Raw genomic sequence first — 16,818 nt, 5'->3', positions numbered from 1 at the left:
GGTGAGTTTACGTAATATCTGGAATAGTAGCTAGCAGAACCGATTCTAGACATCTTACCTGGTAATTACATCAAACAATGCGATCTACATGGGAGTGTGTCTCCCTGGTCGAGGACATGGTATAACGAACACCAGGTTTGCCCTAGTTTTGAATTGAGTTAATCTTGGAAACCAAGTGTTTCGGTTCATGACTCGTTCGTAACGCTATTCATACTCTTAAGTTCCAGCTGATTTCAAAAACTTTGATCCTCCAGAAAAATGAGGGAGAGCAACACTTTCTGCAGCCTCCAAGCACACCACAGTGAAATGGTCATTAAAAGCCGCAGTCTCGACATGATTGGACAACAACATGATGTGTTACTAGACTATGACCAAGCTCAAATTAGACAGACGCCACTTCAAGCCAGTTATTGGGCTAGCACAAGTGGGAACCCAATCCCGGGGCAATCCTTCTCCGAGCATGCCTGTCCAGTCACAGTGCCTCATTATCTCCAGTCAATCGCATGCTAGTGGCGAAGATGACGCTAACTTTTTCTCGACTGGAACTTAACCCAAACAAGGCATCGTCATTCATAGTGTTTAACAGATTTATATTCTTCGCTAGTTACACGGATGGTCATACAAGTTCTGTTATTAAGGCACATGAAAAGCTACAATCGGTCGATCGGACGGAAGGGTAGGGAGAGAAGCATTATCCGGCCAAAAAAACGACATTTGACTAAAAAGAATATATATTTACATTCAAAACGGCACACTCTCCTAGCGTGAAGTGTATGGTGACGTTGGCTACACATATGCCTTAAGTTTCCTGGAATCGGGAACGTCCCACATTTGGCACAGATCTAGATCGGCTAAACCACTACCAAATCTTCACCGCCTAAACGCTTAACATCTATCGGGAAAGAAGACTAAACTGACCCTTAGATCAGCCTTCCAGGAGCTACACACGCACAAGGACAAACGGACACAGCATGTCTAGCACAGTACGCAGAGAAGAACACTACACTTCAAAAGTACCGGACACTCTCTAGATAATTACCTCACTGCGGCATTTTCTTACAGCCCAGAGGCTCTGTACGCACTGGCTTTATAGGCCTGGGGCCCCCAGAGGCGGGGCTAGAAGGTTTTATACGAAGTCGGAAGACCTGAATAAATAACACACCTCTATTGAATTTGCAACATGAATCATCATCTTGTTACAACACATGTAAAAGATAGTGGGGCTCCTTTAATGTTATTTGATTTCTGTAGCCAAATGAGCAATTCATTGGCTTCGTATCAAGTTCTGATGCTCTTAAAATGTATCAAAATATCTGAGCTGGAATAAAATAAATGAAATGCCTTGAAGGATTGGCCCTTGAAGCAATGAAAATGTTATTAGGGGGTCAATAGAACCAGAAATAAGTCTATATTTTTGAGAATTACAGTCCGCTTTTAAAGGAGATACATCAATTGTTATGCCCAGTCATTTACCTTTGTAATTATCAGCTTGATCACCACTGCCTGTGATAATAGCTGGGGACTGCGTGCATGATGGATCGACAGCACGCGTGACAGGGACACTCCTTCTCATTGATTTTGCTCTGTCTGTGGTCGTTGCCTTCAGTACTTTACACTGATGATCGTATCCAGCACAGATCAAACATTAATCTAAATATTTAAGAAATTATATCCATTTCAGAAGCCAAAAGCGCCCATTTGACCAGGATGGACAGAGAACTTTGGATGGATGTTTGTTTTAGCCTGCACTTATCGTCTCCCGGGAGTGGCGCAGCGGTCTAAGGCACTGCACTCTCAGTGCAAGAGGTGCCTGCAGTCCCTAGTTTGAATCCAAGCAGCATTCACATCCGGCCGTGATTTGGGAGTCCCATAGGGCGGCCAACAATTGGCCCAGCTTCGTCCGGGTTTGGCTGGGTAGGCCTTCATTGTAAATAAGAATTTCTTCTTTAACTGGACTAAGCCTAGTTAAATAAATAAAAAACTAGGGGCAACGGGAGTAATGGGAAGGTTTTAGTTCAGAATGGGATCGACAATCAATACTTTTTAAAAGAGGATACTTGCTAGTCAATTAGAATTGAACATCACTATCTAAATACACCAAAAAAGGAATTGATGGTCATTCCATTCCAAATCAGAGCGTGTTGCACCTTACCCTTTTTGATTGGTAAAAATGATTTGTAAACTATGAACTGATGCAGGAACTAAGACATAAGTCAAACTACATGTAGGACTAATGCAATCATTCCTATTATATCCTGATTATTTTATCTATTTCTATCCTATATTCCCCTTAAGTTGAAAGACCATCTCAGATTGTTAAGAAATTGGTGTGAGTACGGGTGTCATATATTAGGAGGCATATCAGAGGCAACTCCTCCCGCTGAGAATGAGTCGTTCCGTAATATGGAGACCGTAGTGCGAGGATTCTCCACACATTGTCCCTGACTGACAGTCACTAGGGCCCTACAGGACGTTTTAGAGCCCTTTGGCACAGCATGGCAAACTCACTTTCAGCTCAGCAGCCCTCTAGCACTAACGACCTTCAGGGAAGCCTCACCAATGTCAAAGCCGGAGGCTCCACAGCCCATTATCAATCATTGCTTCAATCTACTGTATATTAAAGTAGTATTTCCTTCCCACATTTATGTGCCAAATTTCTGCCGCTAACTCCATCATTAACTGGCAAATGCTACCATTAGAGTTGGTTTTGTTAAATTCTGGCAAGGTGGTTAGATCAGCCTCATAAACACACACACACACACCAGTCACACACACCAACCAACCGCTGACTTCCCCTGGGAGCCCCCTCTGATGTATTATTTAGGAACGTCTCCATCTCCAGCATGCAACAGTTTTCCAGAGCAATAGTTTCAATGGTCTCGACAACCGTCGCTGAAAACAATATATCTCTATCTCACACAGTCCTCCTGTGCCATTCTTCTCCTGTTGTTTGTGTTTTGTTCGTGTGTTGTGTGTGTGTGTGTGTGTGTGTGTGTGTGTGTGTGTGTGCTGTCTGTGCTGTGTGTGTCGTGTGTGGGCTCGTGTGTGTGTGTGTGTGTGTGTAGTGTGTGTGCATTCAAACTCCTGTGTTCATCGCTTGATGAGTCGCTTGTGTGGTTTCGACACAGACGATCTGTCCAGTCACTAGTTGGCCAACTGTACTACTGAGCCTATCATGGGTGGAGCCAATCATACGTTAAAGATTCTGTTACACGTCTCCCGTACTTAAGAGAACCAAAGTGGTTTTGATGGCACCAGTTTTGACAGACATGCTGGGTAAATACAGCTTCAGCTCGGTTATCTCCCAGGAGTACCGATTACAAACTGTAGAGTAGGGCAAGGTTGCATTCCAAATAGGTTTAGGCCCCGTATGGGCCCGAGTCGACAGTAGTGTACTAAAATGGGAATATGTGGTATTTGAGACACAACCAAAGGGCTCCACTTTACATATAGTCTTCATAAAACATTCATAGCACTTCCATATGGAAACCCCTAAAGGAGTGTACAAAAAATGTATAATAAGTTGCATGTGTGTGAATTAATTACATTGAGCACACAATAGTGTTGGTGTTGGACTGCACACGGTTAACATTTCATGCTAATTAGCGTCCCTGGTGTATTGGTGCATCTGTCTTGTACTGTGACAGCGAAGTTGCTTTTTATTGATTTGGGGCACCAGACAGCAGTAAAAGTGTCCAATACGGTCGCCATATTACAGAGCTTATATCCATGACGTTAAAGGCAGAGTCCTTCATTTGGTTTTCAGTCAAATGGCAGCTATACCATCACTTGTTTTGGTATAAGCTGGAGAAATATAACCCCTCTCCAATTCATAGATGGAACTATGGATTCAAGGACTGTTAGTCCATGAGATCTGGGGATCTGGGGAGAGTGGGGTAAGTTGAGCCATTTTTTACATTCAGCATTAAATATAGTATTTGTTCTTACAAATATATCTACATATATTTCAGGATGTTGTGTATCCCTGGAAATAATCCGTTTAGAAAATATAGCTTGTCCAAAAAATGTCTTCTCTTGGCACAACATACCACTGGTATGGGGTAAGTTGACCCACAGGACAGGGTAAGTTAAGCCATCAAAAATGTTTGTACTGAATGAAATATTACCACTACTTTTTTAAAACCATTTCAATCTTTCTTTCCCAAAGACAATTAAACACAATCACAATTGCTTTTTGTGTCTTTGAATCAATTTAAGCATCTTTTAGAACCGTCTTAACCCCTTTTTAAGCACGTTTAACATAGGTCAGGCCTCATATCCCAACGATAATGCTTTGTATTACGCCTGGGAAGAAAACACTTCAATTTGCTCAACTTGCCATTGGCTCATCCACTGCCACAAGGATGCACTTTCATGCTAGGTTTAGAACCTCATATTGAAGCTCATAGAGACTCCCGGCCTCCTGAGTGGTGCTGCTGTCATATCACTAAATCTCAGTGCTAGAGGTGTCACTACAGACCCTGGTTCAATTCCAGGCTTTATCACAACTAGCTGTGATTGTGAGTCCCATAGGGCGGTGCACAATTGGCCCAGCATCGTCCGGATTAGGGTTTGGCCAGGGTAGGCCGTCATTGTAAATTAGAATTTCTTCTTAAAACTGACTTGCCTAGTTAAATAAAAGAGACCAAAACTGGTGTATAGAACAATCTTAAAATTATCCACTTTGGTTTAGATAAAAGCATCTTGGAACCTCTTAACACAAATTACTTTCTTACCACTTCTGTCAGGTTTTGGCCAGGACTGTTCAGGTTTTGGTCACTAGATGTCCCCATTGCACCTTTTTTGTACCTTTTGTTTTTTCCTTGCTCTAATTATTGTTTGCACCTGTGTGTCGTTCCCTTGTTAGTATTTAAACCCTGTGTGTTCCTCAGTTCTTTGCTCAGTGTTTGTATGTTAGCACCCAGCCCCAGCCTTGTTGTGAACATATTTCTCTTATTGGATTTTCCAGAGGTTCTCTGGTTTAGTGTTGTCGTAATTATTTTGAGTAGTCTTTGTGTGAGGTTTGTTTTTTCCCTGCTGTTTTTGCCACTTGTGGCTGATTTGGAGTATATTTTGTCTCGGCTTTGTATTTTGGAGGATATCCATTTTGTTGCCCTTGGCTTTATTTTGGACGGTGGTGGATTTATATTCTTTGCCTGAAAGATCTTGTCCTTTTAATTAAACCACCTTCTCTAGTACTGCTGAGCTGCCTCATCTTCTGGGTTCTGCGACCTATACTTATTAGTGCACTGTTCTCTCACCGGGTGTCTGACAACTTCCTTCAATAGACTCCAATGGAAATGATGACCTCTGTCCGAAATATATTCGGCTTGCAAAGTAGTTCCGAATACAGGCCTTCATCTGACACGTCTCCAACCTAACGAGGGCTCAACTAGGAGCGCCACGCGAACGAAAAACAACCTCAGACTTTTTGGATTATGATGGGGGTAAGACAGTTGTACTAAGCTCAATTCGGCATTTTATAATGAATAGTCTTCAGAATCAATTGATATATTATCATATTGACATACTATTAGAATGAAGTAAATTATAGCAGATTGTACATTTAACACATAACCTCTGGTACTCGAATTGGCAAGCTGTTTTGTGTTTATGCACCCATTCCAGCATCTTGTAAAAAGCAAAGGCCTGGGCCTCATTTCTATAACTGTTGCAAACAGGTAAATTTAACACTAAATCAGATCTTATCGATTAAAACGGTGCACTGCTTTTGAGAAAGCGAAACAGATATACTACCGCACTGAAAAATGACACCCAATATCACACATCGATTTTACTGTGGTGACATAATGCCCTTATGTTGCTGTATATACTTTGGAATAGTGGAATTAGCCAAGATCATATGTGTCCAATATATAAAATACACCAGCGATGACAAATGTATGTGATAGCCTAGCTACGTACCTTGTTCTTTTGTTTTGAATTAAGTGTCTTTATATTCCACCACTTTTGTACCACTAGGGCTAACTTTGGCCTTCTTGCAATGCAAGTCTTCAACCACTAGAAACTGTGAGCACAAATGTTCTAAAGTTTGCAGGAGGACAAGCACATTCTCACATCAAGTTCAGTCTTTATAAATGAAAACTTTTGCGTGAAAACTGGTGCACGTATGTTTTGGGGTATATTTTGTGTACCCAAACGTTTATCAATGTTTATCAATGTTTTTTAACCTTAATTGAACCCTTGTGTCGTCTTAAGGGTAAAAAAATTACCCGCCACTATGTTTAACAGCAGAGAAATCCCCCTAAATCATATTTGTTCAACTTGAAATGTGATGACTTTTCCTAGAGTGACCCCAACATTAGAAAAAGTGAAACATCGCCTTTGTTCATATTTCCATGAAAGATATACACCACCAGGGTACAAAGATTGTCTTAGGGTCATTTTTGACCCGGCAGTTATACACACCACAAAAACCACAAAGACAAACACACGCACACACGCACGCAATGAGAAATTGAGATTATGTGTGCAACTGATTGAACTCAGACAAAACTAAAACTTTCTTGTACATGTGCAGCATCTCCACTCCACGACCCCAGACATGACTCAAGTTCACAGACAATATAAAAACAATTTCAGATAAAATAAACACAATTTCAGACAAAATAAAAATGTCTTGAAAGCATTGTTTACTAATGGGGCATGCAGTCAGAGGCTATAAAGGGGCTGTAGATGACAGTCACCCCAGTTCTCTGTCTGCACTGCCCAACAGGTCGTAGATCAGATTTTTTCAGATGTCCAGGAGGAACAAGAGAACAATGATTTAGAAGAGGAGGARGTATCTGAAGAAGAAGATGGGGAACAATACAACCCAGAGCACAATGCATCATCTTCAGATGAAGAAGAAATCCCCCAAGCTGAAAGAGAAACATTTTTGCTAAAGAACAGCAAAATAACATGGTCCTTGTCACCATATGACAACCAGGGTAGGATGGCAGCACAAAATGTCATAAGGATGACCCCAGGSCCCACAAGACATGCAGTTKCCCATGTCCAGGACATCGCCTCAACATTCTACATGTTCATCACACCAGCCATCGAAAAAATCATCCTGGAGTTGACAAATTTGGAGGGTTTCCGTAAATATGGAGACAACTGGGAAAGGATGGATGAGATATACCTGCGTGCCTGCATAGGGCTGCTAATCTTAGCGGGTGTGTATAGGTCCCGAGGCGAAGCTACATGTAGTCTCTGGGATGCACAGAGTGGAAGGGCGATTTTTCCCGTGCCACGATGCCATTGAAAGTCTTTCACACTTTCTCAAGAATGCTACGATTTGATAACCATGAGTCAAGACCTGCAAGAAGTGTGAGAGACAAACTGGCGGACACAAGAGAGGTCTGGGAGAAGTGGGTGGAGCGTCTGCCATACCTCTACAATATATATGCCCAGCAAGCCAGCAAAGTGTGGCATCAAGATATGGGTGGCCTGTGACGCACAATCCAGCTATGCTTGGAAGATGCAAGTCTACACAGGGAAGCCGACTAAATGTAGGCCCAGAGAAGAACCACGGGATGCGGGTTGTGCGTGATGTGACAGATGGACTGAGGAGGCACAATGTCACGTGTGACAATTTCTTCACCTCTTATGAACTCAGCCAGCAGCTCCTGAAGAGGAAGATCACCATTGTTGGCACAGTTAGAAAGAACAAGCCTGAGCTCCCCCCTGGACTCTTTGCAACAAGAGGGAGAGAGGCCTTCTCATCAAAGTTTGCCTTCACCCCCACCACCACTCTAGTTTCTTACCTCCCAAAGAGGAACAAGAATGTGGTCCTSCTGAGCACACTGCACAAAACAGCTGAGAACAGTGATCGTGAGGACAGGAAGCCAGCCATCATCCTGGACTACAAGCACAACAAAGGAGGCGTGGACAACCTGGACAAGGTGATTGGAACTTACAGCTGCAGAAGGATGACTGCCCGCTGGCCCCTGGTCATCTTCCTTAACATCATTGATGTGTCCTCATACAATGCCTTCATGATAAGGAACAAGATCCACCCTACCTGGATGCCTGAGAAGCAGAATGAAAGAAGGGTGTTCCTGGAGCAGCTGGGAAAGGCACTTGTAACCCCATACATTCAAAGAAGGGAGCGCCTCCCCCACACAGCAGCCTATGCAGCGCTTGTGAAAGCTGTTCAGGGTGCTGAATCTTGTCCTGATCTACCTGAGGCTGCAGCTTGGGCAGGCAAGAGGAGGAGATGCCAATTCTGCCCCCCAAAGTGCTGCACATGTGAGATATACATCTGCAAAGTCCATGCACACACACTTGCATACTGTCCTACATGTGCTAATTAGAGTTGATTGATTTATGTTCTTCACATTTTTGTTTTGTATCTATTATCTTATTTTATTCTTATTTATTTATTGTTGTTGTTTATACACCTTGTGGGTGGGGCAATAGTTATAAAAAAATGGAGAGACTAGTATTTTGTAGTTGAAATTCCTCATTGTACAGTATATAAGATATATCACTATGTTGCCAAAAAGTTCAAGACTGTTATTGTTTCCCTTCTGTAAACGGTTGTCAATGTTTGTTCTCCTCCTCAAGACGAGGAAAGGAGCATGGGAATCGGACCAAGATGCGGATTGGTGATTATTCATATTTTAACTGAAACAGCAAACAAGACACTACACAACAAACAAACCGTGACTAACCTCAAACAGTCCTGTGTGGGCCCCAAACGCTACACAGGAGAACAAACACGCCCACAAAACACCAAGTGAACCTGGCTTGCCCTTAGTAATGACTTGCTCAATCCAGAGAACAAACGATACACACCTGCTCTATTGAGAATCATACCAGGCCGAACCACAAAACCCAATAACATAGAAATAGAAACATAGACTGCCCACCCACACTCACGCCCTGACCAATAAAGACAATACAAGACAAGAGAAACAGGTCGGAACGTGACCACCTTCAATAAAATGCATTCAAAACTACTTTCTGCACATTTCAGCTACTTTCTTAGGCTATACAAGTGCTATTTCTTGCTAAAAAATATATGTTTACACCTATGCAGTACCTTTAGCATTAATAATAATAAACCTCTACTTTAGTAAAGAAAACAATTATGACAGGTGTGTTGTAATAAAAACGAGTGGTGTCCACTGATTAAATGCAGTCGTTTTGCATTGTGCAGAGGGAAAACCCWGATATTCAAAGTTTGTGATGAATGACAGGTTGTTTCTTCACGCAAAATAGATTTGGGGTTTAAAATTAAATTTAGCTGCTTTGTTCTAGGGGTTTAGTGAAGGCAGGTCATTTTTGACCCTTAGGACAAGGGGAGTATACAGAATGTAAAGACTACACAAGGGTTAACTAGATAAGTCAGTTAAGAACAAATTCTTATTTACAATGAGGTCCTACCCCAGCCAAACCCAGACAACGCTGGGCCAAATCTGCGCTGCCCTGTGGGACTCCCAATCACGGCCAGATGTGATACAGCCTGGATTTGAAATAGGGACTGTAGTAACACTTCTTGCACTGAGATACAGTGCATTAGACCGCYGAGCCATCCAGGAGCCCATTTCATTTGGGCATAGTCAATTCCATTGACCTGTGAAAAATATGATTTGATGAACTGAAACAGAAATGCAAGTGTTTGAGCACAGTGTTATGTACAGTAKATGATCTGTCATTCAAAAAGTAAAAGGGCGCTCTCTACTGGTGGTGCTATTGTAAAGCTTTGAGTGTAAATCATAGACTTAGACAGACAGCGSTAGTACCCCAAAGCCTATTTTAGCATTGGTAGGGCCATTGAGGACTTTCACCATTTTGAAGTAGTCAACTGGGTGGGACTTCCTATGGGTTACATATCTGCAGGTGGCAGTAAATCACCAACCTTTGCTTTATACCTATTCAGACAACTCACTAAGAGTGGCAGTATGCACCCTTTCAGTTTCTCTAATAGAAGTAGGAGTAGAAGAAATGTACTGCTTTGAAATGGAGAAAGCCCTCAATGGCGCTGCCCATAAGGTCACATAAGCCATAATGGCACAGATGCAAAGAAGCCCCCTCTATCGACCTCTATGGTGTAACCTCAATCAACAAAGCACAACTGCTGGACAATTCTGCCATCTGTTGGCAGACCATGAGAGTCAAATGACTGACTGGAACTTAATCCAAGCCGTCCTAGTAGTGTTTAGGAATTGTCTTGTTCACAACTACTACAGGCATGCAAACATGCGCAAACATGCACATGCATGCACACACACACTACCTGTGAAAGGAGTCTACCTGAGGATAGATTTGACCTACAGTACTTTATGAAGCAAGTCCCGATTGATAATTCTTCAGCGAGAGAGAGAGAGAGAGAGAGAGAGAGAGAGACACACAGAGAGACACACAGAAAGACACACAGAGAGACACACAGAGAGAGAGCATACAGCATGATATAATACATACCTTAAAAGCTGAGTGATGGGCCTGGAGAAATGTAACCATTCTCAGATTCATAGACAGAGCTATGGATGTAAGGACTGACCAATAACAACATCAAAATGATAGTTTTTACCATGTTTAGAGGCCATACAGTGTTTGTTACACTTACAGTACATTGTTTACAAACATTGGAGTAAAACAAAAAAGTTTTTTGGGTTACGACAGTTGAACTAGCTCATGAGGCATTTATAAGTTATATTCTTCAAGAACCAATGTTTATGTATCATTAATTTATACGTCCAAAAATGGATATAGCAACTAAGGATTTTACAACACAACTTACGATACCCGAGTTGTGAATATATTTTATTATAAATGAATTAAATGTGMTCTTAATCAAACTAAAATTGGAATCATGCATTGAGATCAATGTATGAATTACACAAACGTATGAATTACACCCCAAAATTACACACATGTATCTCTAGCTAGAATTCCAAGTGTGTCAACATACACAAATCACATAATAGGGTAGACTGGGCATTTGGCAATACCACACTGGTTGTATCCTCTGGCTATGAGAATGTACCCGTCTCTTCCCCAACCAGTACCCCAGCTGCAAAACCAACGGAGAAATTAAAGAATACTTAGTACCGAGAGTGTGTGTACATTTACATTAGATATGTACATGACATGTGAATTGAATTCAAATCCGTTACAACCAGGCAGTATGATTTAATTTGGAACTTTTCTTCAACAATATGCGTTATAAAAAGGGGATTATTTAACTGGGTTTTTAGGAACGTGATCAATGCGTAAATGGCCTTTTTATAACACAAATTGTTGAAGAAAAGTGTCAAATTAAAACACACGGGCAGATTATGATGAGTTTGACTGTATTTTCTGCATCAAAAAGGTTGCCTTTATGTCATTAATATTGAGTTGTTGGATGGCTTTCTACTTTCAAAGTAAACACTGACCTGTTTTTCACAATCCAGCAGTCCAGGTAAGAACTACCATACCCGACAGCCAGTACAGCATGGTTAGTTCTTGTTGAACAGTCAGGCTGGTAGAGGACTCCTAAAGAAGAAACACTMCAAGAGTTCATGTGCAATTCATATGTATTTATTTACAATTGAATAGAGGTAATGGTAACGCTTTACTTAAAGCATCCAGGTATAATGCATTATGCGGTTATAATGCATTGCGAGTTGTCATGATGATGATGATGACCCCTTTACATTATAATAATTCATAGTGATACGGGCTAAATAACCAGTTGAAAATGTATATATATAAAATATAATAATATAAATATATATAAATATATTATATATAAATATAATATAGAAAATGTATATATATAAAATATAATAATATAAATATATATAAATATATTATATATAAATATAATATAAATATTATAAAGACTCATACATGGTTATAACAAGTTATGCCTGGATTCTTCAAGAAAAGTGTTTGCAAACTAATTTTTGATTTTAATTTTTGTCTCTATGTGTAAAGTATGAGTTCTGTCACTGTATGACCAATCTGGGCTATAAATCTTAGCCAACAATGAAACGTTGTACTCCTCAAACTAGCTTGTTAACCATTGCCTGGTATTGGTAAGACTAGGGCTATTTTTTCTTCTTATCTATTTGTTGCTTAATGGTTCACAACTAAAACTGTAGTAATACGTTTGCAGAAGAGTCCACGCAGTAAAGTCGAACTACTACAATCTCAAAAGAGATCATCTATGACATATTTTTGGAGAGCGTACCCTTGACATGAATGTACACGTATACTTGTTCACATCTAATCATAGGTGGGACACCGAGCTCACCATCTTTGTAGAACTTGAAGGAGGGATGTGTGGCGTTCACAGACACAGCGATAGGGCCAACCTCATACAAAGTGTCTCGAAACACTTTTTCATCCAGCGAAGGAACTCTGTTGAAGCCTTTGCACCAGGCTTCCTTTGTTGCGTTCTGGTATTCACAAGGGCCCAYCTGAAAACAGTTGATTATGATAATCTCAAGCTTTACAGTGAGCTTTTCACTCATCTATTCTATGTTCTTTCCAAAATTGCCACTTTTTACAGAAATACCAGTTGGAGGATTCCTGGTTTCATGGTTATTCCCTCCTGATTCCAAGAATCTATCCAACTGGGATTTATGGAAAACCTGAGAATTTGGGAGAAAGTTACCGGAATTTTGCAACCCTAATGGTAACATATTGTATTGTACCTCTGCAGTGTAAGGATATTTCCTCTCCGACATAATCCCATGATCTGAGACGTAACTAAAACACCTCATGGCCAAGCCACCGCCACAGCCATTATTGTGATAGTCTCCACTGCAGTCCACCAAGTTCTGCTCACTCAGAGGCAACAGTTTGCCTGTCTGCTTGAACAACTGGCCCTCCAGGGCTCCGACTGCAGCAAATTCATAGCAAGATCCACAATGCCCCTAGATCAAATAAAATAGTTGTCATATCTACTGTTTTGCTTTGAAGTTATTGCCTGGAAGTAAATGCATAGCAAAGTACACAACGCCCCTGGATAAAATAAAGTTTTATTTCCCCTATTGTGCTTTGAAGTTATCCCCTAGAAGTAAGGTGGCATGTTTTTCCTGGTAAAGTTCTCAGGAAAAACTCCTGTCCCTACATATCATATCAGGCCACTACCTCAACAGTTCTCACCTTTCTAAATGCAGAGAAAGTGGCTTTTCATGTCATGTCTAATAAGTGGCACCTAGAATACACACTCCTCTAATCCTTTCCATATCAGTGTCAATCTGTACAATACCAGAAAAAGGAAGGGGTGAATACTAACTTCCAGTTAAATCAAATGTTTACTTACTCATGCATGATGTCAATGGGAGACCAAGGGAAATGTCGACTTAAGTGGAAGTTAGGATTCGCCCAAAAGTGAGAGAGAACAAATGAAAGAGGCTGCTCTTCATCCTGGTTCTTCACTGGAGTCACATATCCATATGGACGCCAGTCCCACGTCTCGGGAGCTGCTGAGAGACTGCAGTTCCACTTAGAGAGAGGGATCCCATCCAGGCGTTTCTCCTCCTCAGCAGCATTAACAGTCAGCAAGGCGTTGTACTTTATTTGTCTGGAACACAGAATTAACAATATAATACTAGAATTGCCCGGCAAAAAATAAAATAAAAAATAAATAAATCTGCCTTTTTAGTCAGGACAACTTTAATTCTAGAAATTGATTAAATATTGTAAAAACAATGATTGTGTAGATATATCTGTGGTCTGGACAAATGGGGGCAGGGAGTATCATTCATTGCGTATCTACAATACAGCATATACAGTATTTCCCACAATATTACCTAGCCATATATGTTTTGTGAAATGTTTTGTGTTTTGTGTTTTGTGAAATCTAATGTCTTCAATGGGAGAAACAGGTAGGCCTACTATATACCACTGTAGTGATAACATTTCAAGTTGCGTTAAATCTTACAAACTCAGTTTTGGAAAATACTGACTTTATGACAAAGTTATCCTAATTACACATTTTAATCAATTTTGGCACTAGAATATGTTTATGACTATTATTGATGCCACATAGGCCTTTTTCAACCAGAGAAGTTGTTTATTTGAATCAGCTCCTCTTTAATATTAAGTTGTAAAATACTGAACTTCCCCTTTATCTGGGACTTAGTAAAACAATCTGTAAAAGCTTCTCTCTTTCCTATTTATATTTTTTATATTTCTTAAATTCATGTTTCATGCTCATGCAATTGCTGGTCCAATTACAATTGTGGGTTGTCTTACCATGTCTCTAAACTTGTCCATTCCTGCCTCCAGGTTGTGTTGACGGATGAGGCCTTGGTTTGTCTCCCAGATCATCCTTCTGAAGCCCTCATCCACCTGAGAAAGACAAGTCAAAGGCCCTTCAACTTATTGATGTCATGATTAATCTCTATGGGGCAAATCTTAACACAAGGGTGATACACACATCCTAAACTACCACTTAGGTCACATTTTCACCCAGCTAGCACACTTGGTTCCTTGGTAGTTGTGGGAACGTACATTTATGGTTTCCCATTGGTTCTAGGAATGAAGGCATACGTTTCCTGACCGGTAAAACTGAACGTTTTTTTTTTTTTAATCTGAGAACGGAAGTGAACATTTAGCCTGTTCTGGGAATGTTAATTTATTGGTTGCAGAGAGGTTCTGAGAACATTTTACAATGGTTCCCTGAAAGTTTTCCTGGGAGGTTTTATTAACGTTCTGAGAATGGAAATTCTAGGTTATTTGAAGGCAATTTAATAACATTTTAACACATCTAAATGTTGTGAATGTTTTGAACAAAATGTAAGTTATTTAATCATTTCCTTAAAACTTTGACTGAAAGTTTGAATAACACTTTTAATAACACTAGCTTAGTTTGAGTTACCTGTTTTGAACTCCAAGCCAGTGGAATAAAGTACTTAAGTAAAATACTTTAAAGTACTACTTAAGTCGTTTTTTTTTAGGGTATCTGCACTTTACTTTACTATTTTTGACAACTTTTACTTTACTACATTCCTAAAGAAAATAATGTACTTTTTACTCATTACATTTTGAATGGCTAGCAGGACAGGAAAAATTAAAAATTCATGCACTTATCAAGAGAACATCACTGGTCATCCCTGTTGCCTCTCGTCTGGCAGACTCACTAAACACAAATGCTTAGTTTGTAAATTATGTCTGAGTGTTGGAGTGTGCCCCTGACTATCCTAAATAAAATAAAAAATGTAATTGTGTTGCTGGTTTGCTGAAGAATTAACGTTCTTCTGTAGGAATTTCAGTACTTCAGCATAACGTGTCCTACTGGTTTTCTCATGGTTCTATTAAAAGTAATGTTCTCAAATTGTTCAGAGAACGTTAAGAAAAAATTTTGTTCTGTGGGAATTTCAGTACTTCAGCAAAACATTTTCTGCAGATTTCCTCATGGTTATATTTAAAGTGTTCTCACAACATTCCTGTTCTCACAACATTAAGAAAAGGTTCCATAAACACCACAAGACAACTGTAGTAACGTTCAAAGAACTTTCTAGGAATGTTATTTAAAAACATATACATTCCTTTCTCAGCGTMAACAAAACTCTCTATCCTCTATCTTGTTAAGTGTGTTCAGGTGTGTTGGCCGGGGCTATTAATTGGCCACACCTGATGTTAATGAGTGCTTGTTTCCTTTGAAATACGGTCTGTTTGAACAGACTAAAATGAACAGCTTTGTATGAATTTAAAAAACATGGCATTCTTGCTCCATCCTGGTGGACTAATTCCATGGTTAGAGACTCGAAATCATAGGTTTGAATCACACTGATGCCGAGCCTCAATAAATAATGAATGTGTTTGCACAATTAATGCCTAAGCAAATTCATGTCCATGTGTCCTCGCTATGCATGGAGCAGTGGTGGAAAAAGTACCCACATTTCATACTTGAGTAAAAGTAACCCAGTAAAATACTACTTGAGTAAAAGTCTAAAAGTATTTGGTTTTAAATATACTTAAGTATCAAAAATACAAATATAAATAATTTCAAATTGCCTATATTAACCTTCTCTAAACTATTTGAGAACATTCCCAATGTCAAACCAGTTGGAAAACATTCCTAGCATTCAATTAAATGTAACCATGTTTGAACGTTTAGGAAACTTTCTGTTAAGGTAAGGAAATTCCAAGAAAATAAGGTGAATTTGTCAAGTTCCTTAAATGTGCTGAGAATGTTTCAAAGCCAAGCAACTATCCTGCACCATTCCCAGAACATTGTGGGAAGGTAGTATGTAAAATAACCATGGGACAACCACACTTTCACCAAGCTCTAAGAAACATATGGTTCTCAGAACATTATGTGCTACCAAATTCACATAGGACTGTGTGTTATAGATCGGTCATTCTCTGTCATTAGGCAAACTAATAGAATTTTAGCAACCAGGAAACCGTGGAGCAATTTCTGCATAATGCCTCTTTAAGTGAAAGTTAGTATGATCATATGATTGGCGTACTGTGTTTGCCGTAGGCTCTAAGTAACCTTGGAATACTGTTTGCCGTGTTGGGTTTTCCACTCCTCCCAGATGCCATCCAGCTCAGTGCTCAGTGGTTGTTTGAAAGAGGACACCACTGCACACAGTGCCATTAGTATAAGTTTCACCTGCATCCCGCACACACACACACACACGCACACACAGTTAGTATTTATAGTTACATTCTCTGTCAATTGTAAATGTGAAAAGTTGCCTGAGTAATTTTTTTTTACCTTTAATAAGTACCTTGTGAAGACAGCAGAATAATGTAGCGCTGAAAAACCACATAAAGTCGTTACCTGGGTTTGAATGCTCTTGCCTCGATGTGAGAGGAAAATGAAAGCAATTTAACGGTTTATAGTTTTTATGCTTCCTC

At 40.0% G+C, this 16,818-nt stretch overlaps 1 protein-coding gene across 1 annotated transcript; it reads right to left on the bottom strand.

Annotated features, from left to right (window-relative positions):
* Positions 1–10,926: 10,926 nt before the first annotated feature.
* LOC112068870 (cathepsin K-like) lies at positions 10,927–16,576 on the bottom strand. The gene is made up of 7 exons (XM_024136090.1): positions 16,451–16,576; positions 14,185–14,298; positions 13,348–13,518; positions 12,654–12,875; positions 12,251–12,416; positions 11,388–11,487; positions 10,927–11,023 (listed from the first exon to the last, which is right to left on the bottom strand). Exons 1-7 carry the CDS (start codon positions 16,574–16,576, stop codon positions 10,927–10,929), a joined length of 996 nt encoding a protein of 331 aa, XP_023991858.1.
* Between the last annotated feature and the right edge of the window lie 242 nt (positions 16,577–16,818).

Source organism: Salvelinus sp. IW2-2015, unplaced genomic scaffold, assembly GCF_002910315.2.
Source record: "Salvelinus sp. IW2-2015 unplaced genomic scaffold, ASM291031v2 Un_scaffold776, whole genome shotgun sequence".
In the NCBI taxonomy this organism is placed as follows: Eukaryota; Metazoa; Chordata; class Actinopteri; order Salmoniformes; family Salmonidae; genus Salvelinus; species Salvelinus sp. IW2-2015.
This window is presented reverse-complemented; position numbering and strand designations above follow the sequence as displayed.